We start from the raw sequence: 16786 nt of genomic DNA, 5'->3' as shown, positions 1-16786 counted from the left end.
AAGTGGGGAAGAAGTTAGTTGAAAAGTTCAGAGACCCAGGAGTGCTAGCTAAATGGAGGAGTAAAGGAAGATATGTCATTACTGTCCACTAGTTGTGGAGTTCAACAACCTACTCTATATTTCTTTGGAAGCAAATATGTGCTGTTACAATGTACTTTTCTAGTGAATTGAAAGTAGTTTTAATGCACCAGTCAAACATTGTATGATGTGATCAGTACTGGAAAGGTTTTGTGACACAACACTAACTGAAGTCAATACTTTAATGTTAAATGAGCACTGTGAATACTTGTACAAATAACAGTGCAAAAATATATTTATCTTTGGTGATTAGTGATGCTAGATGGTGACAAAGACAATATCATCTTACTCTGCAGCGCCAATTTTAGGACATGCCTCATATATGCCAGACAGGAACAAAGATAACATTGAATTTCACAATTGTTCATAAAAGGAGCTTACAACTGACATTCAGTGAGGAGCAGAGCAGAGAGGACCAAGAAAGAAGAGACAAGACAGAAGAAAAGAGAATAGTGGAAAAAAACTAGTACAAAGGCAAGTAAAAAAAATAGGGAGAAAAAAAGCACAGTGTGAGGAACAATGGGGGGAGAGGCACAGACATTATGAGGAAAAAGGGAGGAGAGGCACAGACAGTATGAGGAAAAAGGGGGGGAGAGGCACAGACAGTATGAGGAAAAAGGGGGGGAGAGGCACAGACAGTATGAGGATAAAGGGGGGAGAGGCACAGACAGTATGAGGAAAAAGGGGGGAGAGAGAGAAGCACAGTATGAGGAAAAAAAAGTGAGGGGGGGGGCAGCAGAAAGGTACTGAGTGATGGAGAGGGGGGTCAGGATGGCACAGGAGTGGAGGGGGGGGCAGGATGGCACAATGATGAAGAGGAGGTTCAGGATGGCACATTGATGGAGAGGGAAAGTAGCATGGCGCAGTGTGATGATGGGGGGGCCAGGTTAAGGGGGAAAAGCAGCATGGATGGCGCAGTGTGATCATAAGGGGGCACAACATGGTGATGAAGGGGCACAGTAATGTGTGTGTGATGGCACAGGGGGCTTGTGGCAATGTAGTGTGAGGTAGGTGGGGGCTAAGTAATGGGTGCAATTTTGTTTGTGGGGTAATGGTTGGGCAATTTTATAGTGCAGACTATTGATTTAAGATGGGGTGGTTTGGGGGCTACTGAATGTGGGGGAGAATGAGGTATCTTTATTAAATGTGACTATTAATTATATAATGTCAGTGATGGTTGTTGGAAATAGGTATATTTCTGAAATGTAAATACTATTAATTTATTGCTCGGGCTGTTTGTAGGGCGGGAAATAGGTTTATTTATTAAATGTGAATACTATTATTTTAATGTTGGGGCAGGAGGAAGGCCTAATTATTAATCATGGGTGCTATTGATTTAACGCCGGGGCTGGCTGTAATTTTCTAAATGTAGCCATTGTTTTTCCAAATAGGGCCCCCAACATTCCAGGATCCAGACAAGCCGCAATTAAAGAAACCTGTAGCCACAGGTGATAAAAGTGAGAAGAACAGGTAGGAGAGAGCTGGAGAGTGTGTGAAATGTTGTGATTCTATTTGGACAATCCCAATTGTTGGTGACTGTTAGATGGTGTACACAGCAATGCAGGTTTTTTTTCTGTAGGAATGTTTCCTGGGCACGCCCAGTGATGCATAGCCACGCCCCCAATCACAGGACAACACCCAAAGCTAAGCAGTGGCACAATTTTTTTTTGCATTCTCAACTATAAGGGGGGCCCCATGAAGTTGTTGTACTGGGGCCCTGTATTTCTCTTGGCAGCCCTGTGCTGTACAGAGCAGTGTTGAGCAAACCATACCTTCCAACATTGTCAGAGTCAGGATTTTTATCCTAACTTTCGGGATGACTGTACAGTCCAGTAGAATTGAGATTGCCGAGCCTAAATTGGGACATTTGGGAGGTATGTAAGAATAAACACATGAAATAAATGTTGGAAACATTCAGCTCTCTGCATGGTCAAACTTCGGGCCTAGCACTGGTTTTAACTTATATGTCACACTAGGTTCACAAGTCACACAGGTAAAGTAGATAGGATAGATATGACAGTAATGGTATTATACAAAACACACATAACAATAGCCAAGTGAGCCACCAACCCCTTAGGTACTCACACAGTCCATGACAGAATGCAGTAGGTAGAATCAAAGTCTTTAGTTCGCTGTAGTAGCAAGGAATAGCTCAGTGTCTCGCGGCTTGTGAAACTGGGTCACATGGTTTGCTAAACCAACAATAAATAGATAAGACTCAGAGGATCTAGATCCCTGCTTAGCCTTCCAAAGAAGTTGCACACCATCAGAAAGTTTGAATGCTTTCTTTATACACTTGCTCTAGTGATCTTTTCTATAGTGAGCTGTACCTTGCCTTGATGTCTAAACCAGCTTGGTCCTATGTTAATCCTATCTGTCACCAGACAATAGGCCTCACCAGAAAAAGTGCCACACAGAAAACGAGGGGGTGAGGGTTGAGAGAGAAAAGGTGCCACACAGAAAACGGGGGATAACATGATTTGGGCCACTAATGTGTGGCATAATATCAACTGGGGGCACTATTGTGGCACAATATCAACTGGAGGCACTATTGTGGCGTAATATAAACTGGGGCACTATTGTGGCTTAATATCAACTTGTGACACTACTGTGTGGTTAATTTAATATTAGGGCCTAGCAATTTAAGATGGGGTGATTGGACCTTTAATTTAATGCTGAGGGGGTTTGAAGGCTATTAATTGAAAGTGGGGCTGTTTGGGAAAAAAATGTGAATATGAGTTATTTAATGGCAGTGATGGTTGTGGGAAAAAGGTATATTTATTAAACGTAAATGCTATTTAATTTATTGCTGGGGTTGTTTGGAGGGAGGGAAATAGGTTTATTTATCATCATCAGCAGCTATTTATATTAAATGTGAATACTAGTATTTTAATGTTGGGGCTGGAGGGAGGCTTAATTATAAAACATGGGTTGTATTGATTAAATACCAGGGCTGGTTGGAGTTTTCTAAAGTACATGTACCCATTTTTTTCCAAACAGGGCCTCCAACATTCCAGTATCCAGACAAGCAGCAACTGAACTAGAGACTCCAGCAGCCACAGGTGCTGAAAGTAACAAGACAGGTAGGAGAGAGCAGGACAGTCTGCCAACTGTCATGAATCTGGTGGGGAAGTCCCGAATTTTGGTGACTGTCTCGTTTAGTGAGATTTGGTCCGACTACAAGGACAGTTGGGAGGTATGTCCCGCTTCACACTGTAGTGCTTGTGCAGGCAGAGCTACGTGCAACTAACAGTATTGCACACAGTATTGCCTGTGTATTTGTCTAACATTTGTCTAAAATGATAACCATGTTACACAATAGGGGCTCCCTGTCTTAAATACCCCAGGCCCCCCAAGCGTTAATCCAGCTTTGGTTAGCAGGAGGGAGCATATAGCTGCTCCAAGTCTCTGGATGGGACACAGACTGCAGAGCAAGTCGGGGAGCTCTAAATCTCACAAGATTTGGTAATCTCGTGAGACTAAGAGCTTCCCTGCTCACTCTACAGAAAGTTCCCACCCTGATGGATGTCAGCAGCACCAGAAGCATAGATAAGTACAGTGGGCTGGGGATGTCATAATGTGCGTCGGGGGATGGCGTAATCAATGTAATCTTTTATTTTAGTGTATGTATCATTGCCCCATGTTGGCCACACCCACAACACAATGTGGTCACACCTTTTTCAGTGCCGCAAAGTTTCTTTCCTGCAAGAACTGAGGTGGGCCTGGGTACTTTAAATGCCAGGGCTGATTTTTAGTCCCAGTCCGTTCCTGGGCCTCACTGAGAATATAATAAAATTGCCTTCCAACACAAACAATCTGAAAAGTTCATTATGTCCCAGTGATTAAATTATTGACCCATATTTTCTCTGGAGCCCACCTGGCTAGATTCTCTTTCAGAAACGACACCCATTTAAACACAATAAATACAGATAATTAATCTACGACAAGTTTACACAATGCAACACCTTATCACAGAGTAGTACACATAGAAACACTGTCATGTTCATTCACAAGTATATTATAAGGGTGAACTATACATTTATTAGAGAACCCTGCAACATATAAAATCCACACCAATGAACAATACAACACCTTTTAAGAATTTGGAGTAAGCTCAATACTCACTTAATGGATCATTGTCCCCTTCCCAGCACCCTGGGGATCTGGGGAACATAAAATAGGGCTATAAAAGTACAAGTTCTTTAGTCCGTATTTTGTGAGAAGCAAGGTACAAGACAGAGTACAGTGAAAGCAAGCCCCTTGTTCCATCACATTATACCACTAAAAAAATAAATCTAAATCCCAAGTAACTGTCGGTCCTCGGTGGCTTACCAATCAGTTTTTTAGAAGGTACAGATTAGTTTACTCACTAGTTCTTTCATTTGACTGAGCCACCAGTGCTGAAGAAAAGAGAGGCTTAACATCTGGCCTGTATACAGCTATGACCGAGAACCCCGCACTACAAATCCCATATATTAGCCCATCACGTGTTTCCTTTAAATTTCATTATACCTTCCATTAGACACAAGATCAGACAATGATAAATAACATTAAGGCAAGGGTAATTTAGTAAAATAGGGATAGCAATGGCACAAAGATAGGTGGTGCTTATACTTTACTCAAGTGTAGTTAAGCATGTTAAGGGCCCAAAAGAACGATCACTACCATGCCAAACAAGAACCTGCCATCACCTAGTTATTCAGGTTGTAGGCAGATACAGATTGTGCACATGTGCAAATTCCCTCACATTCAAATGCCCAGATAAATGTGCGATGGGTAGTGCATGTAAAAATACACATTACTCTGTGTACCATGCATTCACAGAAATGAGAAATGTAGTAGATGTATGTGTCAGATCATCGGCTAGAACAGTCACATACACATGAGAGCTCTGAATAAATGTTCTGCAATCCTGTCCAATTACAAAATATTGGAAACATCTGGTTTTATCTGACAAAAATTTGGAAAGAAAATTAGTTTTTTTTATGTAAGTCCCACTTTTTATGAATTCTGTTTACTTAGGTATTCATTTTTCAGGCAATCCTCGAGGTTTCATCCAAACATAGCATGTTTCAGATTTAATATAATGAATGGCTAAGGATTAAGATTGTTTAGTGTAAACTAATTTATTCCTCGTTAAAGTGTTTTATTCTTTTTCTATTCATCTATTATTGTATTAAATAGTATTCGTCATCATTGACATATGGCTTCACCACTAAATGTCCAGCTGTTTTTTATTATCTGCCTTTTTAAGTCATGTTACACTGTGCACTAAGCAAACATATGATAGACACGGTCTACATTACATAATAAAGCAAAAGCCTTCTGAGAAGAAGATTTTCAGCAAGAGTTGCCTCTAGATGACCTCCAAGGAATAGGCGTTTCCCATCTATGTGATCTACACCCAGTCTCATTTCTCAGTAGCTTAAGGATCTTGTTCATTGATAACAGTTCCAGATACATTCCCCTCTTTTACAGCCCACAAAGCTATTACAGGATTCACAAACTGAGACCGTTACTTTGACATCTCTCTGCCACTACTAACCGTGACATAATTATCATCATCATCACCATTTATTTATATAGCGCCACTAATTCCGCAGCGCTGTACTCACTCACATCAGTCCCTGTCCCATTGGGGCTTACAGTCTAAATTCCCTCACACACGCACACACACACACTAGGGTCAATTTGATAGCAGCCAATTAACCTACTAGTATGTTTTTGGAATGTGGGAGGAAACCGGAGCACCCAGAGGAAGCCCACGCAAACACGGGGAGAACATACAAACTCCTCACAGATAAGGCCTAGTCGGGAATTGAACTCATGACCCCAGTGCTGTAAGGCATAAGTGTTAACCACTAAGCCACCGTGCTGCCCTAATTACTAGATGATTGCCAAGTTTCCAAAGATGCATATATTGTAAGGGCTGCTTGAAGGCTCTATGGCACCGTAAGCCAACCCCCACTATTGTAAAATCTTAGAGATGATTGCTATTCAGTTCTTTCTATGTAAAATTATATATCTTTTTAAAATGCAAGAATAATTTGTCATTTACTTACACGTTACTTTTTGAAACTCATTTTATATATCCCACACTATAGAACAAAATCTTGATTTTGCGAAATCACATATAGTTTAGATATTGTCGTTTAGATGTGTTACAACTGTATTTTTAAAAAAAATGATTGGGGTTCTACCATGAATAAAAACATACCTGCTCCTAACACATGGTTATTAGAGATGCTTGGGCTTGGTTTTCTGAAAACCAGACCCACCCGAACTTAGGGGATCCGAGGCTTGCGAGCCGGCTTGGTACTTTTGTGCGTCCTCGGACCTGAATCGAGGCAAAACATTATCATTGCGTTGTCGGGTCTCGCGGGTTTTGGATTCTATAAGTACCTCCCTCCTCTGGAGATCCAGCGCCATAGCTCACATAGAAACAGGGGTAGCAGTGTTCTTGTCACTCTCCAGTGCCATTGCTCAGTGCCATTGCTCATACCAAAACAGAATGGGTAGCAGTGTTCTTGTCACTTGACAAAAATTGACTGTAAATTAATGTTATTGAGGTTAATAATAATAATGTAGGAACAAAAAAGAGCCAAATTTTGTGATTTTAGCAAAAAAAATAGGGATTTTTAGAAAAAATAGGGATCTAAAACCAAAACAGGCAAGGGTGGTTTTGCCAAAACCAAAACACGGGGGTCAGTGAACATCTCTAATGATTATGGATATTCTGCTTTCATTAACGGATATCATGTCCCTCCTATGTCTGCCCAAGTCTGCACACTATTTTGAGCAATGATTTACCCATTCCACAAAAGATACTATCTTGTCTCACATTGATATGCAGCCTCACAGGCTCCATGGTAGCTCCTTAAGATTTGGAATGTTAGAAATGCATTTGCAGGAATTTTGTACTGTGCTGGCTGTTTGTAAATTACCCAATATGTAAACAAATCTGCACTTTCCCTTAAAATATTAATTATTTTAATGTCATTTTAATGTCATCTACTCTTTAATAATATTGTGTCTTCTCATTAAGCATTTGGTTAGCCTTTTATTTCAAGAACCTGTGTGTGTGAAGTTACCGTAGGTAAATTAATTTGTTTGGTCAGTTTATTAAGTGCAACCAAATTGATCAACTAATGCACCATGTGTAGATTTCATCATACTAAATTAAAGTCTAATCAGATGTAATCAGCTATAGTAAAAGACTAAGATGAACTATGACCTCCATGAAGTGTTTTATATGACATAAATTTTTTGGGGGGAAAGGGAATGGGGCTGACTGTCTTGGCATATTGCCATTACTGTCATTTATTACCAGTGCTTCTGTATTACTCTCACCAACAGCATCTAGAAACAGCACTGATGACAACATCACATAAGGCATTCATTTTATTATTTACTGCAAGTGACACAGAGCCCAACAGTTGGGACCACTGCCTTTAAAAATGAAAAAAAAACAAAAAACCACGACATTACCAACTCACATCACTCATCTCAAAATGCCCCCACATGCTACTCTTAACACACACTTGTTCTAAAATGGCCCTGCATGCAGAGCCGGATAAGGGGCGGGGTGCACAGAGCCCCATCCCCCAACTCCTACCACTGGAGACAGGCGTCAGACCGTCCCACAATGCAGTGCTCAGATATGAAGTGTATTCACTTCCTGACTGAGCAGCATGGAGCGCGGAATTACAGAACAGCACCGACAGTCTGAACAACTAAAGGTAAGTAAAATGTGGCGGGACAGCTATATGAAGAGGGCTGTAATGGGGCACTTCCTAGTGAAGTGGGCAGAATTCTGGAGATTGCCACACTCGCCCGGGAGTCTGGGAGACTCTCGCAAAGTGCGGACATTCCGGGAGAGTTGGCAAGTATGGTCTTAAGTGCCTTAATCCAGCACGGACCACATGCCCTGATTTACCACAAAATGCCCATGCACTCAGCCGCTCCACAAGCCCTCAGATCCCAGAGTGAGATTTTTGTTTTGTAAAATGGCTAGTTCTGTTTAAATGCTTGGATGAAATTAAAGGCAAAGACAAGTTAGGATGATGCTTGTGTTTTATACTGAAAGACTATGTACAGTGCTTCTTAGGGGAACAGACAGATGCATGATGGGTATCTTTAGTTAAAAAAAGAAAACAGGCAAATGAATTGTGATAAATGATTTTTAAGTGCAAATATTTCAGTTATTTCAGGTATATAATAGAGAACAGTTATTCAAACCTTCTAATATCTATATAAATGCCTACAAGTGAATTTATTTTTCGTAAGTAGAATAATTTATAACTCAGATGCAAACACTTTATGCAAAAATAATTGTCAAAATGCAGGAGTATTATCAAAATAATGAAAATAAACAAAATTCAAAAGCAGAGATTAATAGTTAGAATACCACAGCATATATAATGCAAGTTATCTACTGTCTCTCATATGGGGCCTATTATATTTTGGGGTGTTCCTTGCAGATTGAAATGAGTGTCTTGCAGCATACATCAGGACCACTGCTAAGTACATGCAGCTATTTATATTTCTATAGAATGAAAATGAAACACAGAAATACACTGGTCCATTTTTCTGAGCGTATAAGCCAGAATTTAATTACTTGATTCGAATGTTTGCAGTGTTCACTGGATGGACAATGGGCCTAAAGTGAGCAATAGCCTATGTAAATAAAACATTAAGGGGTCTATGCATTAAAGTGCAATCAGCCATTAAAACGAAGAAAAAAACAAACAAAAAAATCGCAAAATGTATGAAGGGTTTTTTTGCAAAGATTTTCCTGCCATAACCCAATTAATGTTTCTTAACTGGGGAGATCTGAAATACTTCAAGCTTTGAAAAGCTTTCCATTTGTTAGAAAGGTAATGCCAGCTCAGGGTGGAGTTACCTGTCATTTTCTATGGGATCCAGCTGAACCCCATCCGACTTTGTTGGATCCCTCGCTTGTGGAAGTACTATGCATATGCGCATAGCACTTCCTCCATTCATCGGCAGCGCTAGGCTGCCTGTAAATAGGAAAAACAGTTTGCACTAGGGGCAGGGCCGGATTAACCATAGGGCTAACTGAGCTACAGCCCAGGGGCCTTGGGCATCCAGGGGGCCCTTTTTAGGGCTCAGCAGCAGTATTGATCAGTCTGGGGCGGGGGCGCCCCCGGCCCGATCAATGCTGCTGAGCACTTTTACTGCGGTCCTTCCCCGGCACGCTGTAGTCTCCTTACTAAGGAGATCTCGTGAGTCTCACTCTCACGAGATCTCAGTTAGGAGCATACAGCGCACCGGAGAAGGACTGCAGGAGAAGGAGGTAAGTGCCTTGGGGGTCTCTCGGCTAACCGGGGGGGAGGCGGGGGCAGCTCAGATCACGGGGGGGGCCCTCATGGGGTAATGGAGGCCCCCTTAGCCCAGGGGCCTCCATTCCCTTAATCCGACCCTGACTAGGGAGGGACTTCACTGGGGCTCCCAGAGGAGTCCTGGCATGGTACAATAAAGTGGTGGCTTAAATATACATCACTGTGATTTGCAGCGATGCATATTGATTGACACCACATGATTTTAATGCATAGAACCCTAAATTTAAAACCACTTGTCACAACTTTTGTTTTAGGTTAAAGGAACTGCTAAAATACACTGGAATTGTGTTTATATAAAATAAAACTATTGCAAAAGATCTTATAATTTTCACTAAATTATTTCTCAAAACTAGATCTGACAACATGTGCGTCACAATGTTGATTTCTGAGAACATTCTGATACAAAGTGTGCTTTATTATTGCAATGATTACTATGTGTACATCTGGTTTCTCTCTTAATATTCAGTACAATGATTTGGGGGCATTCGAACACAAAAATGAAATCTTTGAAATGCTTTGTAATTTCATATAAAATAAATAAAAGATCTGATAGCATATATTTCATGTATTATATATCTTATTTAATAACATGATTGAAATATTTCATGTATTGAAGTCTATAGTAACCAGGTATTAGCTTATATTCAAATTGATTGCCATGCAGGATTAACTTTACTTGGTGAGCCCTTCCTCTCCCCCTGCCCATACCTTCCCTTCCCCTCCCTCTCACTTCCTCTCCCCCTCACTTCTCCTCCACCCCTCCCCTCCCCTCCCCCTCACTTCCCCGCCCCCTCCCCCTCCCTTCCCGTCCCCTCACTTCCCTTCCCTCACTTCCCCTCCCCTCACTTCCCCTCCCCCCATTTCCTCTCCCCCTCACTTCTCCTCCAGCCCTCCCCTCCCCCTCACTTCCCCCCCCCCCCCTTCCCGCCCCCTCACTTTCCTTTCCTCACTTCCTCTCCCCTCACTTCCCCTCCCCCCACTTCCCCTCCCCCCACTTCCTCTCCCCCTCACTTCTCCTCCACCCCTCCCCTCCCCCTCCCTTCCCGCCCCCCTCACTTCCCCTCCCCCCACTTCCTCTCCCTCTCCCTAGCAGTTCCAAGGCCACAGGTGTCCAATAAGCTGCAATTAACACAAAGCCACATTGAGTGCTGGTTACATTTAAACCTGTCCAAACAAGGTAGGTGCAACTGAAGACTGAAGTGGAGGAGGGGGATCATCTGCTGAAAATGTGTAGTTTAGAGCATTTTTTTGCTAATCTGTTTTTGTTAATGGGATCAAATTTCTGTTTCCATTACTCATATGTTAGAAAAACAGTTTTTATATAGTATGAAATGAACATTGTTATAAATTTACCTCAGGTCCCTTCGAGCCTTGATTGCCTAGAAAGCCTGGCTCACCAGCATCACCTTTGAGACCCTGTAGAAAACAATAACATATTTAGAAACAAATGTATTCCCAGGTAAAAGGAGCCCAAAAGGTAGTTGTTGGAGCTTAGAATACAAACAAAGCATTCATTAAAACCTGTAGTATTTATGCTTTTATGAAAGTGTCTTGTGGAATTTATGCCTTGATGTATACATTTTATTGTAGTATTTAGGTAATCGTGTATGAAGGTATATGTTTCTATTTAGGTCCTATATGTCTATGTCCTGGATATTGCAGTAATGCCATTGTTTTATTCCTACACATTATGGAACATATTTGAAGCCCATACATATTTCTGCATCCTAGAATCGGATATAAGCCTTTCTGTAGAACAACCAAGGTGTAGAGATAATCAAAACTAAACTTGGATAACATGGATTCCCCATTGTAGAGTAAACTGCTCATCATAGCTATAACTGTTGCTACCATTTCGTTCAAAGCACAAAAACTTGCAGTATATAATTCATTTTTGTGACAAGCATAGTTGGAATCCTCCCTATCAAAATCTTACGCTTGCCAAAAAAACTGCATAAGTCATGAAAATGCTAATACTTTGCTTCCTCCACTGTCTAAATGTAACAAATACTTTTATGTTACTGTTTTGGCATGTTCTTATGATGGCCTAAAACTAATATTAGATTGTGTGAAACATCTTTGTGTACTACCGTGTACAACGCCAAATTCTCTGAGAACCTCCATATAAAAGTAGTTTCATTATATAAGACCAAGAAGCCTCATGAATTCTTACTCATAACTTACAATCTGACTGTGTCACCAGGCTGCTGAGCAGTGTCTGTGAAAAATGTTTAAAATTGTACCTTTGCTGGATAATTAATTTAAAAGCATACCGGTGGGCCGAGAGCACCTCTGCTACCAGGAAGACTCTGGAATAAAGAGGTTGTATAGTAACCGTAAATAAATGAAATCAATATTAGTTTCTGTTATAACAGCACCAAAAGGGAATTCAAGGAACTTCTGAAAAAATGCTTTTTACAATGCAGTCCAGTGAATAAACATTATTTTGACTGGATTATTTGAGAATGACACGGGCTTCTGCTTACACAAACCATTAACATTATCACCATAAAACAGGTTGTTCTGATAAGCAATGGATTGAGCCTTATAAAGCAGCCGCACTCAAAAAAATCATAGTAGGGAGATATTGAAGCAATGCTCTCTGGAAAAAATATTTAAATACATCCAAAAGGAGTAGGGACTTCTGGAGGTATTTGTTAATTACGTGGACACCAATTGACTGTACCCATCTGTCCTTTCAGTTATCACTGTATTATCGTCTTTGTGCCACCTGATCTGGACTCTGCCCTCACCCATGCAATCAATTCTCTCTGCCATCTATGCTGATCCCGCTCCCATGACTTGTCCCCCCTCCTCTGCATGTCTCTCTTCCTAATATCTGCCTAGTAGCAGGACTTTTGATTTAGAAAAGCACTCTTCCCTGGTCACTATATCAGAATCTTCCCTGGAATATTAGGTGGGCAGAATCAATGGATGCCCATGTAATTAAGAAGTATGTCATGCCTTGTAAATAACAGTTTCCAGAATTCCATCTTCCTTTTGGAGTGGCTTATTTTTATATATTTCCCAGGAAGTATTGTTTGAAAGTCTTCCTGTCACTACTCATTGTTTTAGCAAGACTTCAGATGCACCAGTTATAAATCTACAATTATATTTGTAGAATTTTGTCACATTGTTAATTATAACTATTTCTCTTCTCGTCCATTTGGCTAAAATCAAGTTTAGTTCTGTCCTAGTCGAATGGAGGAGGGTCGCCATTCTTTAAAATGGCAGATTTCCTCGGTCCCATGTGAGAACGCTGGTGGTGCTGGAGCTCAAGATGCTGTATGTGCCCCCAGGGATCTGGGCTGGGGGTGCCTGACTGCACTGGTGGAAGGAGAACAGGCTTTTCACACAATGCACAGGGCAAGGCACAAGCACGCACACTTCTTGACCTGGATATCACCTTTTAATTTCTTTGCCTTGGCCTTTTGGCCAGGCAAGAAATATATTTTAATCCCACCAGGCCCACCTGAGCCTTGTCTTCTGGCCCACCTGAGCCTTGCGGTGGAGGTGGGCCTGAAGACCCTTTCCCCCTAAGGGGCCACTAAGTTACAGGGGTCAGGGATGTTAGGGCCATAGCTAGCCTCAGGGAAGGGGGGGGGCTGGAGACACATATCTCTCTAAGGGGCCTCTTGGATCCTGGGGATGGGGAGGAAGGGGACCCTTTCCCTTTAGGGATGGGTCCAAAGTTTCAGGCTCCCAGCACAGGCTGTTTTCACTGCACTGGGATATATGGAGAACACACCTCGGGCTACAAATAGACTGCAAAATATATCTTGTAGGTTATTTATAGTCTTTCATTCATTTATTTATTTATTATCTTACATTGTTTTGCACTTTATACTGTATTGGTGGATGCTAATGGGTTGCATTCCCCAGATCTATCGGAGGTAATGTGTCATGAGGTTCCCATATGCTTGACTTTTACAAAGCAAGTCCATGAGGGGGCTAAAGATTTTGTTCCCTGGGTGTCGAGACCTTAACAGGCTTTTGTCTTTCAGGGTCAAGGGGTCTTTTAAAAAGGGGCTCAATGGTCACAATCCTGGTGCATTTTTTGTGTTTTTACATTTTTGTGCACTTGAGTGTCTCAAGAGCAAAATAATGTGTCTCGAGCAAAAATGTAAATAATATCTGTGTATACAATAAGTTTTGATGTCTAATTCAGTGTTTATAAGGAAAAGCTGTGTATTATGAGAATTTTTGCATCCCTTTCTTTAAATTATTACATGTGCCCATTGCATTGTGATTTTATAATGGTCAAAGAGCTCCTCTGTGACTTATGATTTTCATATACAATACAATAGGCATTATCACATGTATAAATTTAAATCTTACTCCAATTCCTTTGGCACCAGTTTCTCCTTGAAATCCTTCTTGCCCAGGGTTACCCTAGAAAGATAAAAAGAAAAGTAAAATGAATATTTTATTACAGCATCATCAATTCATTTAACTAAAATGATTGCCAAGAATCCAGTAAAAAATTATAAGTAGATATGTGCGCAGACACCTGTGTTTTGATTTTGGTTGTGGTTTAAAAACCTTCTTAATGTTTTAGTTTTAGTTTTGGCAAAGTTATGGTTTTGGATCTAGAGTTCATTAAAAATGGTCTCAAACAGGTAAAATCATGTAAACTTGAGCTGTTTTGTACCTACTTTAGTATTTATATCATTAACATTCATTTACAGTGTATTTTCTAATGACCACCTCACAACTAACAATATATTCCCCAATATTGGACAAAGGCGGCAACAAGCTGGAAGCTGGTTGACTGGCTAAAAATTGTGACTGACCAGCAGCACAAACACATGGCAGTTTATAAATATATACAATACCTATGAAACATAGTTTCAGAGCAGTGGCGGGTATGATGACAGTTTAATAGATAGGATGGTTTTAGAAAATAAAATATTCCAAGGTGGGCCCACCCCACAAGTAAAATGGTTTCTCATATTTTATTCTCAATGTTATATAGAATGTGTGACACATTGTAGAGGGATAGCAGGGGCAGTAACAACTGCTCATTAGTGGGATAACAGCAGCATTAATACATTGTAATTTTAACAAAAAAGATACACTGATCTATAGACTGATCCATGATTGGCAACAGAAGTAAAGCTACTTGAATTTGGAACTACTTGTAACAGCCACCACACCAGGTGAACAGCCAATGAGATAGGGAAAGTAGATACTGTAACCTTGCTATTCAGACACTGCTCCACAATATCCTTAAAACTTATACAATTGGTTAGTTAAACTAAATATGATTTGTTTGTTTTTTTGGGATGTGCAGTTAAACACAGCAGCCTGCTTTTTTTTTTTTTTTTGCCGCATACTACTACATATGTGATGCTCACACAATTGCCTTCAGATTCAAATCCTTGTATTTTAAAAGGAAGAAAGAATTAGTTTTTTTGGGTGTGTTTTTTGTCCACTCATAATTACTACCAGTAGCCACTGATTGTCTACTGTTCACTTTCTCAAACCCAGTTTAACACACAATTCCAGCAAACTGTGATCTGTAAATAAACTATATAAAGCTCAAGAGCCTACATTTTCCCGGAAATTAATTGTTTCCCCAGTTTCAGATCAGAATTTGGCGGGAGAAACAGAGTCACGGCTCCATTCCCTATTACTTGTGAGACTACTGCAGGTACTTTGATTGACCTTAGGATAGTATGACTGTGGTATTAGGTGATCAGGTACAACAACAAACAGCTGCAGAGGGTTCAAGGGGTGAGATGGAAAGTGATCTATCATGATGGAAAGTGATCTATCTATCCACTCTATCATGATTATTATTATTATTTATTTATAAGGCGCCACAGCTTCCGTAGTGCCGGATAGTAAAACAGGCAGTAAGCAAATGACAAATACATAACATAATGCACATAAGTAGCAAGGATGAGTGTATCAATGCTTTGGGGACTCACACAGAATGTAGCAAAAGACATGGCAGGACAAACGAGGGAGACGGAAAGTAAACAGACATGAGACAATAGGTAAAGAGGACCCTGCCCATAAGAGCTTACATTCTAGTGACAGGGGTGAGCGACATTAGGGGATAAAATGGTGAGCCAAGGAAGAGGAGGTGATGCATAAAATGGTCAGGAGGTGGTAGGATAGGTGACAATGAAAAGGTTAGTTTTGAGTGAATGATTGAAGGACTGTATGTTGGGGGAAGAGTTGAGTGAAACACAGAGTTTTAAAGGTGGGGGCAGCATGGCAGAAGTCTTGGAGGCGAGCATGGGAGGAGGTAATGAGAGGTGAATTAAGGCAGATCGGAGTGACTGGGTAAGTATTTACCTCGAGACAAGGTCAGAGATGTTTGGGGGAGAAGTGTTGGTGAGGACTGTGTAAGTGAGGGTGAATAGCTTGTACTAAATTCTGAAATGGATAGAGAGCCAATTAAGGTATTTGCACATAGCAGCAGCAGAAGAGGAGTGATGGGAGAGGAAAGTGAGTCTAGCCACAGCATTCTCGATGGATTGGAAGTAAGAACGTTGGGAGTCAGGAAGGCCAGTGAGAAGGACGTTGCAGTAGTCGAGATGAGAAATGATGAATGAATGCACCATGGTATTCTACAAGTGAGGTGATGGCTTAGTAGAAACATATGATATTAAATGTGAAGATAAAGAAAATGACCAAGAATTTGGATAATCACCTCAATCCCTGGATCTCCTTTAAAACCTTTGGGGCCAGCAATAGTACTTGGAGTTCCAGGCTCTCCCTGGAATAAAGCAATGTTTATATATTGTACAAACAATAAATGAAAAAGCATGACATGAATATTTATTGTACAATTATTCTGTTCATTGTTTTGAAACAATATATTAATACACATCCTTGTACTGCGGTATGTAATGAAGTAATTGTGTATGAATATACTTACAATGTCGCCTTTGTGACCTTTATTTCCTTGCTCTCCTGGAGTTCCCCTTAACCCAGGACTGCCCTGTTAAGAAAATTAATCAAAGTTATGTCACTTTTCAAATAATAAAACATCATTTGTGTGAAGTTTTTCCACTATCACCATCTGAAGAGTGCGTATGCCACCCTAATTCTTATTAGACCCAGTATCCATTGAGAATTAGAGTTCTCATTTGTTAGCATATGTGGCGGTCATTTTGGACTTCTGTATAATGTTATCCAACCTAAAGAGTAAAGCCGGAGTCTAACCTTAAATCATTGAGTCAATGTAAACATAGCTCCAAATTCTCCAAGCAGTTTGGGGTAAGTATGTTTAGGATTCATGATGTATACTTTAATGTAGGGAATGTAATTTGTTTTAGTGTAAACTGCAAAAACGTGTATCCGATCATATATCTTTTCTTACCTTCTTTTAT

At 40.6% G+C, this 16786-nt stretch overlaps 1 protein-coding gene across 1 annotated transcript in view; it reads right to left on the bottom strand.

The window, feature by feature from the left end:
• The window catches only part of LOC142158465 (collagen alpha-6(VI) chain-like), a 111838-nt gene that overhangs the window by 42366 nt on the left and 52686 nt on the right, over positions 1–16786 (bottom strand). The window contains exons 19-23 of the mRNA XM_075212432.1: positions 16333–16395; positions 16105–16170; positions 13779–13832; positions 11714–11749; positions 10794–10856 (exon numbers count right to left, since the gene is read on the bottom strand). Coding sequence (XP_075068533.1) covers positions 10794–10856; positions 11714–11749; positions 13779–13832; positions 16105–16170; positions 16333–16395 — 282 coding nt within the window. The remainder of the gene's footprint in view (positions 1–10793; positions 10857–11713; positions 11750–13778; positions 13833–16104; positions 16171–16332; positions 16396–16786) is intronic.

This window comes from Mixophyes fleayi, chromosome 5 (assembly GCF_038048845.1).
Source record: "Mixophyes fleayi isolate aMixFle1 chromosome 5, aMixFle1.hap1, whole genome shotgun sequence".
Classification (NCBI taxonomy): Eukaryota; Metazoa; Chordata; class Amphibia; order Anura; family Limnodynastidae; genus Mixophyes; species Mixophyes fleayi.
This window is presented reverse-complemented; position numbering and strand designations above follow the sequence as displayed.